General features: G+C 40.6%; 1 protein-coding gene across 1 annotated transcript in view; it reads right to left on the bottom strand.

Moving 5' to 3' along the window:
* Positions 1-1,356: 1,356 nt before the first annotated feature.
* Positions 1,357-10,065, bottom strand: part of ALG13 (ALG13 UDP-N-acetylglucosaminyltransferase subunit) — a 60,643-nt gene continuing 51,934 nt past the window's right edge. The window contains exons 26-28 of the mRNA XM_045030553.1: positions 5,430-5,470; positions 4,148-4,325; positions 1,357-2,338 (exon numbers count right to left, since the gene is read on the bottom strand). Of these exons, the coding sequence (XP_044886488.1) occupies positions 2,064-2,338; positions 4,148-4,325; positions 5,430-5,470 (494 nt within the window). The 3' untranslated portion in view covers positions 1,357-2,063. The remainder of the gene's footprint in view (positions 2,339-4,147; positions 4,326-5,429; positions 5,471-10,065) is intronic.

The following is a 10,065-nucleotide window of genomic DNA, read 5'->3' as shown; positions in this document are numbered from 1 at the left end:
TAGGGCATGGGTCACTTGCTGGAAGATTCTCTGCACCTTGAAGTCTTTAAACCATGATTTGTGGACTTCAATGGCTCAGACACAGGTTTGATACAGGAGTGGGTGGGTGAGATTCTGTGGCCTGCATTGTGCAGGTGGTCAGACTAGATGATCATAATGGTCCCTTCTGACCTTAAAGTCTATGATTCTATAACTCCTCTCTAGCTGCTCCCCACCAACAGTTGCTCTGGATCCCCCTGGATCCTCTTCTCACTACTCATCTCTTACACCAAGTCACATTTTTTCCCCACCTCTTGTGTGTGGACAGAATGTCCTTACATCTGATCTTTGACCCCAGCTCTTCACCCCATGATGCGTACACCCTTCTCTCAAGGCGTTAAGTTGCCCTTATCCATCCCTTTAAATCAGGGAGCTTGATGCGGTCTTCCAAAGGGCTAGTTGAGGAAAAAAAAACAAACCCTTGCATTACACTGGGTTCCAGTTCAAGGACCCTACAAACAGCAGCCAAGTTCTGCTCTGTTGGACACCTTGCCACTGCCTTCCTGGACTACTACTTACTATTAGCCTTCCCTCAAGCCTTTTCCGCTACCCCTTTCTGGACTCTGTAATGAACAGCATCACCCAGGGTTTCTCCCCAGAGGCCCAGTTCCTGTCCTTGTGTCAGGATCAGCCACAGGAGCTTGCTCCAGTCCTGTGTCTTTCAGGTAGCACTCCCTGGTCTTCCTCCTTACCCTGCAGGAGCTCCCTTATTCCTGCAGGTCTTTCCCCTCTCATTACCAAGAGAGACGCAGAGTTCTTCCCTTTCTCCCTGCAGCCTCTTTCTGCTTCAGGCTGCCTCTCTTTACAGCACTACCCAGCTCCTCCCCAGCTGGGCTTCATATTTAATGAGGCCTTGCTTAGCCTCCAGGTGCAACCAGGTGGGTAGCTGGCCTCTCAAGCCCACATTAAGCCTTTCACCGACTGTGTGGGGTAGACCCCCTACCACAGGGAACTAAGTGTAAGAGAGAGCATGTGTGTCACATGCATACAACAGTCTTCAATGAGTATGACAAAGAAAAGTATCCTTTTGTACAGCAATGCTTCCTTGGACTACGATCTGAAAAGCAACAGAAGTAGTTTTGTACTACACTGGCTTTTTGGCAGTAGAACAAGTTTCTCCTTGATGTTGTTATCCTCATTTCACTACCGATTCAAAGCAGGAATTTTGGGGAATAGGTTCAGTCCAATTGTCTCCTAGGTCCCATAAAAAAAAAAACCTATGCAGATTTCTTAACACAAGCCTCAATCTACTTCACAGGGACATTAAGGAGGGGTTTTTGGTCAGAAAAGAAGACTCATTTCCATAGGTTAGATGCTTTTTTGTTTATTTAGTGCAAGTCAAAACACCACTCCTTCCACCATTTGTGCAGGGTGACTTTCATGAACCAAGGCTCTCTCACAAATACAGCCGTATACAGCAGAACAGGCCAATACCGAGAACCCTCCTACCTTCTAACACTTCAAGACTATACTGAACAAAACTAAACAGAGAAAGAGCAACAATTACGAATAAGTAGTTACTATTGGAGAACACACCTGGCTGATATGTTTTGTTCAGAACTGAGGAAAGCAGCCTACTTTCTTCAAATGGACTGGGATCCAACCTTTCTCCTGCTTAAGTAATGAAGTAGGCTACCATTACAAGCAAACTGGTAAAATATGTAAGATACATCATTCTCTCATGCAAGAGTAACTCCTCCATACATTGTACTTATTGATGAAGGTAAGTGATGGTTTATATATACTGGCATGAAAGACAATTTGCATTGTTGTATATTATGTACAGTTGAATATAAGCTTCGTGTTCTTCGCTATACAATAGTTTTACTTTCCAATATACTCTACTAAAACAATACTCAAGTTTTAAACAGAGTTTTACCATTAATATAAACCAAAAGAGAAACATGTAAATGAAACACACAAAACAGCTTACCAGCCACTACAAAATCCACTACTGAAACAATACTACTAACAGAGAAAACAAGAAAACTTTAGTGCAAGAAGTGAGTTTACATCACTTGGCCTTACATACTTTGAGGTACATAATGTGACACAGGATTAGGTGAGGTAACATAGCCGACTTGATGCAACTGTCCAGGATTTACAGTATTATGAAGTCGTGAAGAGTTACCATACGATGGATTTGCGGGATGCCAAGGGCTAACATAATGATAGGCAGGAACTAAAGAGATGCACGAGTCAAACCCAGGTAATGGTGGTGGGCCATAGGGATCTGTCACTACTGGATAATATACTGTTCCATGGGATGGAGGTGGAGGCTCTACATTTTGGAAATTACCTGAAAAACACATAGGTGACATATTTTAACATTCTCGCCATTTTTATGCAGTCCTTCATTACAATTGAAACAATTTTATGACACTGACAACACAAAACTTATCTAAACAAATAACAATTTATGCCCATATGATGTGTACACTGATAAGGAGACCATCTCAGCTCTTGAATAAATCTGGAAGGCAACCTGCTCACTCGCAGATGTGTCCCATGTCTGTTTACGTATTCATTGCCTATTGATTGTATTTCTTTTGGTTGAGGCTCAGAGGAAGGGCAGCTCACGTTTTGAACCTCTCTGGGGGGCAGCAGGACAGTAGGGGATTTAAAAAACAAAATGAAAGAACGCCTCTTTGTAACCTCTGACTAGATACCATGGTGATGGATATGGGATAAAGAAAGTTAATAGAATAGGTTATAATTGCAGCAAAACTGCAAGACTGTGTAACGGTCATTGATCAATTAATAGTTTTGGCAAGCTCTATGACAAAGATATGCCAGTTTCTACCATTTTTACTCAATTAGCACAATATCAGAGACATTTTAATGAGGCCAGACATCTGGCCTCTGACATCTTCTACTCATTTAACACAGCCCCTCCCCACCCCCCAACTCCAAATAAACCTATGTACCTCTTACAAAACTGTTGGGTTGAGCTAAGTGTTGCTGTAACTCAGGGAGGAGGCAACCTATGGCTCAAGTGCCAAAGGTGGCACACAAGCTGATTTTCAGTGGCACTCACACTGCCTGGGTCCTGGCCACCAGTCTGGGGGGCTCTGCATTTTAAGTTTAATTTTAAATGAAGCTTCTTAAACATTTTAAAATCCTTATTTACTTTACATACAACAGTTTAGTTATATATTATAGAAAGAGACCTTCTAAAAACGTTAAAATGCGTTACTGGTACGCGAAACCTTAAATCAGAGTGAATAAATGAAGACTCGGCACACCACTTCTGAAAGGTTGACAACCTGTGCTGTAACTTTATACACAGTGGAAAAGCGAGCCAGCAATAACGGCTGTTTAGACAGCCAAGACATCTAATAGAGTCCACTAACCATGGTTCCAGTATTTCTTTAAAAAAAAAAAAAACACGACAAGGAAAAAGCTACTAGTACTGAAAATTTAGGATTTTTTTTTTTAAATACAAGCATCATTTTGGTTTGCTGTAAGTCAGCAAAAAATATATAAAAATAAGGAAAGGAGTAATCATGCACAACTTTTTAAACACTCAACCTCCCGCACAGCTTTGGGGAAAAAAAGTCCTTTCTAGAAAAGCAGCTCGTAGAGCCAAAATTATTATTTTTGTTTCTTGATGGTGTTACCTAGCCCTGAATATCAGCAATTCTAAATCATAAACTTAAGTAATATATTAGAAACAGCAGACACCTATCCCTAAGATAATCTATAAAGGAGCAGGGTTCACATAGTCAATTTTGATTTCCCCCCGCCCCCCAGCATCTATTCCTGGCTATAGATAATGAACAATAATTTTTAAAATGATACAAGACAATATTTCCTGTCACCCACTTAGATCAGACACTGTCCTCATTTTACATCAGAACTCTATTTTAACCCTCCCTACACACACAAGGTTTCATCAATTCCAGTGACCATTATATGCAATTCATCATTTGTCTCATTACACTACTCCAGTGAGCTACACGTTAGTCACATTGATCTGCAATTTCAGTTGACAAAGCAGGGAAAAAGGACCATATCAATTATGTTGTGTCAATTGGTAAATCAACAATGGGATGCCCATTTCTACTTAATGGCTCACACTCACAAAAGGTCAGCCTAAAATACTAACCATTTGCTGTTTCCAGGGGAACTTGCCGGACATCATTCCTCCCGTCAGTGTACAGCTGAGGTACTGACTGATCCACCATGGGGGCAGGCTCAGTGTATGCTGAGTAAGCTTCTACAGGTGATGGCGGTGGTACCTGTTGCATGTATACCATGGAATGCCAATAGCTCTGATGATAATACTTAGGAAATTCAAAGTAAGGAGAGAAGTTTTATGGTCCGTGTGCACTTGCTTCCCCCCAACCTCAGTAGCACTTAATGTTGTACACAGATTATATTTTGCAGACTGCCAGAAAGTCACCAAAACAACCCTCCTCCCCCCCACCAGCACTTTTCTCAACTGTATTATACCCTCCTGAAGAATTAAAAACTGTTCCCCCTAAACATTTGAATATACAGGAAGAGAAGGCATTTTGAGGAATTTCTATTGCAGAAGAGGCTGGCATGGGTCTTAGTCCACAACATATCTATCTATTCCATCCGAACGAGAGGGTAGATACAATTCTAGTTCTGCAGTTACCACCTGCTGAGCGCTAGAATCTCATACCACCGTTTTTGGTGTGCCACATACTAATAAATACAGAAAAGGTATTGCCAGTAATTTAGTCTCTATTTATTAGTAATTTCTATAATGTAGAATGTCTTATTGCATTCAGTAAGGTCCTTATCCTGACAGGTGCCAAGAACCCTCTACCATCACAGGGTGGGGGTCAGTAGGAACCCTGAGCACCGGGGCCCCAAACCTGGGGAATAATGCTCAAGTTTCACCCCGATTATTAATAACTCTAAAGTCAACTAGATCACATGGCTGGCTGAGCATCAGCTGGGAGTGAGGCGTTACCATGGACTTAATTGTTGGAGTAGAGATCAAAAGCTGGCACCTGGATTTTGTTCCTGCTGACTTCCTCAATTGTCTTGAGCAAGACACATGGGGCCCAGAAGAATTTTCCCACTGATTTCGACAGGCACTTGATCAGGCTCTTAACCTTAAAACTTCTCTATGTTTTACCTCCCCTTTCCATACAAATGGGAAGAACAATACTTTACCCATCCATCTTCATAAAGCCACCAATATGAAACTCACTACATGTAGATGCTCTTTATGAGCTTCACATTTTACAACTCAAACTTCCTGCACTGTAAGTTTAGTCTCTTTCGTGAACACATGCACGTACTAATAGCCAAGTGCACAGGAAGCAAGTTCAGAACACTTAAAAGCCCTCTTCAGACACATCATTGCATGTGTCAAGACAGGTGATACCATACCATATCTGACAAGCACTTACCTGCAATCCCAAATTAAAATAATACTGCAATACCTTTGTATCTGAAATTAGAAAACATACTATAATTGGCTTTTGTCCACAATCCTCACTCAGAAACAGTCATCTGTTTGTGGTCTTGTTAAAACTACGTAAATGAATAAAAAAGTTGTTCAATTGGACAGCATTACTTTTTCTGAATGTATTTTTAGAATACAGAATTCAGAATCTGACTCAATTACTTTCAAAGATGATATTCTTGAAGTTAGCACGTGCTAAACTGCATAGATTGTTTACACAATAAAAACTGGATTAAACATTTTGACAAGTAATACATTAACAAACAACATTAATAAGCCAAAACTAAAATTAACGTCTTGCTATAAGTTGTTTGCTCAATGATGCTTTTCACAGAATGACTATAATCCATCAACTCATTACAAACCTTAAAACAAAATGATGATATAGTAAAGTATAAATTACTATGGCCTAGCTTTCCAGAAGTGACTGGCTATTTTGGGCACTCAATGCGGCCTGATTTTCAGAGGTTCAGTATTGAAATAAACAAACACTTTCTGAAAATCAAAGCCTAGAAGTTTGTCAAATCAGGCAACCAAAAATTAAGGCCCGAAACAGTCATTTTTGAAAATGTGGACCTAAAAAAAAAAAACTTATGGTGGAAGCAACTTCCTAAAGATTTGTAATTTAAAAATTAACAATTCATGTTTTTCCATATTAACCAATTTGTTTCTTTGGGCAAGGGGGTAATTGTAAGAAGAGCTGGTATACACGTACAATAGAATCCCATTTATTTGGCCCTCCATTACCTGGCTCTCAGGGTATGTCTACACTTGCCATGGATTGACAGTGCGGTGATTGATCCACCGGGGGAGGGGGGGGCACGCCAGGGGCAATTTAGCGGTTCTAGTGAAGACCCGCTAAATCGACTGCAGATCACTCTCCCGTCTACTCCGGTACTCCACCGGAACGAGAAGTGTAAGGTAAGTCAATGGGAGAGTTTCTCCCATCGACCCAGCTCAGTGTAGACACAGCAATAAGTCAACTTAAGCTTTGTCAACTCCAGCTACGCTATTCATGTAGCTGGAGTTGCGTAACTTAGGTTGATTTAACTCCATGTACTTTCCCATTTTCCGGCTTATCTGGATTTTTGATTATCCAATCTGGCCCTGGTCCTAATTAGATTGGATAAGAAAGGTTATGCTGTAGGCTGCTTTACTTCTGTAAAACAGTACTTATTTCATAAAAACTCTTTTGTGTCTAGGCAGCAGAGGTGAGTGTGTTGACCTGACCTGAAGAAGAGCTATATGTAAACTTCAAAATCTTCTCTCATTAACAGAAGTTGGTCCAATAAAAATACATTACCTCACCCACCTTGTCTTTCTAGGAGCAGAGGTGAAAGTTCCTTATTATGGACTTCCAACAACATGCATACAGAATATGAATGCGTAACCATGCACACCGAGATAGAAAAACCTAATATTCCACTTATAAACTAACGAGTAAGATTTTATGATAGCTGTGTAAACTTTTACAATATCCAGAGAAAATCTGTTAAAAACTATGGATAAATCATAATGACCAAAAGCTGAAATCCAGAATTTATCATATATCTGATCACAGTAAAAAGGTATGGAAAGATGTACCGATTATCTGAGGATATTGGTAGATACTAGATTACAGATTGGTTAGGTTTGTTGCCAACAGTTATTTACCGATAATTTTTTACCATCACAGATGGATTTAAAAACAGAAAGTGACATTATATGGGGAAAACTGCTTCACAAAATGTGGCGCAATGAAACTAAATTTTGCATTCTATGCAATACAAACAACTAAAAGGTCACTAAAATACTACTGATTTGACTGTTAAGCATCTTCTCAGCAAACAAGAACACTACAGACCTTTCTCCAAGGGCCTGTGCTCCCTCCATTTTCACTATGAAAAGACAACTGCATAATGCTAGTCTGGAAGCATGCAGGAGGAGGGAGTACATTGCAAGCTGCCTTATCAGAAACCAGCAGCAATTCATCTGCAGCCACTCTACACATACAAAAATGCATATGATTATGGCATGTTGGGGGGCCTAGTCATACAACAGCCAAAACTGAATTCTCTCTCTACCCATTATTAATTCCTGCTCTACAGTTGTTACTCTGAAACACCAAGATTTGCAGGGCTACCAAGATATACATGCTGCTAAGGGAAGTGGGGACCTGCAAGGAGCATGGTGGGGCAGCATTCCACACAGTACTAAGATTTGTGGAGTTGGAATTAGGATTCCCCCATGTCTTCTAGCTTTATGCAATAAAAAAAAAAGCATGCCACCTCTCTCTCTACACAGACGCTGACACCCCTACCCTGGAAGGATACAATGCACCCAGTTTTCTGCACCCTTCCAACTTCCAGTTTCCAATTTATTTGCTTCATTCCCAGGGAAGCAATAATATAGTCCTGGGCAATTATATGGTACACTAAGGAGTAATCCCAAAAGCGAGGATGACCTTTAAAACTATTCAAAGAATAAACAGATTTTGAATTCAGAAACATACCTCTTCTTCCCAAAATGTGAAATGGTCTAGAATATTCAAATTTGCAATTCTGGCAGGAATATACAGTTTTTCATTCTACAGTGCAGTTTTGGAAATGGGTAGAAGCCACAGTAAAACATGAGATTCTTGGCTGGTCTCACTGACTATATTTCACAGAGTTAGGGAAAGAAATGGGTAACTTTAGTTCCAGATTAGCAGCTTGCATTTAAGGGCTGGTCTACACTAAGGGGAAAAATCGATATAAGATACGCAACTTCAGCTACGTGAATAACGTAGCTGAAGTCGAAGTATCTTATATCGATAACTTACCCGTCCTCACGGCGCGGGATCGATCTCCGGGGCTCTCCATATCGACGCCGCCACCGCCGTTCGCGGTGGTGGAGTTCCGGAATCGATATAAGCGCGTTCGGGGATCGATATATCGCGTCTAGAGACGCGATATATCGATCCCTGAAAAATCGATCGCTACCCGCCGATACGGCGGGTAGTGTAGACGTAGCCAAAGTTAAGTGAAAATTCCTTCTAGTCTCTCAGCCCTCTACAGCAATACGGCAAAGAAAAAAGCTGTAGCACTTATCTGAAATGGACAGATGCTTTGTGTGAAAAGGAGAGTATTACAGCTCAGATCTGCAGAGTTCTTCACTGCATGCCAACTTGCATAGCACTTGGTTTATTGCAATTTGCAGCAATCAGGAGGCTATTTCTCTGTGCTTCACACACAATCCAGGAAAACAGGCAAAGAGGAAAGGGAGGCAAAGCTCCACATGGACTCACTAAAAACAGGTAATCTCAAGATATTCACACATTACTAATTCTTTAAAATAACACTAAACAGCCTCAAAAACCTAAATATCAATAAAATGAAATCCTGAAGTACAAAATTAAGTGGGGTTTTTAGCCCCTTGGTCGTGTCCAAACAGATTTCCACTCATTTCTGAAAATGTGGGAGGTGTAGAACTTTTTCAATTCACTTTTAGAGATTCGGAACAGAAGCAGTGGTTGACATTTTCTTAAAATAAAGAATGAAAACATGACCATGGAATGGAATGAAAGATGGTTAGTCCCGCCATCCCCACTATGGTCACCCCTCATTATTTGCCATTTCAAAACAGACCATAATCTATCCAGTTATCTGTTCTACGTATGCATGAAGTCTTCCCCATCCCTGCAGGCAATTAGTTTAATGCCCTGAGGACCATCCTAGTGACACGGCTTTGGCTGTGACAATGTTAACCATAACGCTACTGAAGCATTAAAGTATGCTGAAAGAGCAACATAAATGCTTTCTCTATAGTATCTAGCAGCAGACTCATTTACATTTAGGGTAAATTAAAAATCTACTTTTCAATTATGCAAATATATGCAAAATAAGCATAAATTCTAAGCGCTGAATGGAGCGGCCATTACATAGTGAAGATAATAGAACACAAGACACTAGAAGAATGAAATGACAGGCTAATACCGAAGATAGTGATGTCCATGGAACACTGGAATAGCAGCAAATGCAGAAGGGAGCCCATTTTTGTTTACAGTGCTCTTTTAAGTTTATAGAAATCAGAATAGTCGTCAGTAAAATATAGCCACAATGTGACACCTGCCAAACAGAGCAGCAGAGGCTAGTGAGCTTCATATATAAATACAAGACAGTAATAGTCACCAAGAATTTAGCTACACTTTACAAGACCTCAAGAAATAGTTTTCTGGATAAGAATTTTACTAGCACAGTCTTGAGGCTCTGATCTGTCTGGAATGCTAATGCAGGGAGGGAGAAACTGTCTCAAACACAGGACTCACATAATAATCAGATCTTAACAACTTCAATAAATATAACGTTGCATGCAGGAAGAGGGTGCGCATGCAAGCACCCTAAATTAACTCGGGGGGGGGGAGGGGAACCCAGAACAGATTCTGAACGTTCAAAGAGATGTGCATGTATGAAACAGCCATTAAAGAACACATGGGCCTGGCTCGGGCCACTGACTCTTGCGGTGACTACCAAACCACACCAAGAGGAACACTTGTCACATGCACATCTGTTCTGTCAAGCGTTAAACAAAAATAAATAGAGCAAAACCAGATTTTTTTTTCT

The sequence above is a fragment of the Mauremys mutica genome, chromosome 9 (genome assembly GCF_020497125.1).
Source record: "Mauremys mutica isolate MM-2020 ecotype Southern chromosome 9, ASM2049712v1, whole genome shotgun sequence".
NCBI classification, from domain to species: domain Eukaryota; kingdom Metazoa; phylum Chordata; order Testudines; family Geoemydidae; genus Mauremys; species Mauremys mutica.
Note: the sequence above shows the minus strand (reverse complement) of the source record. Positions and strands in the feature narration are given on the sequence as shown.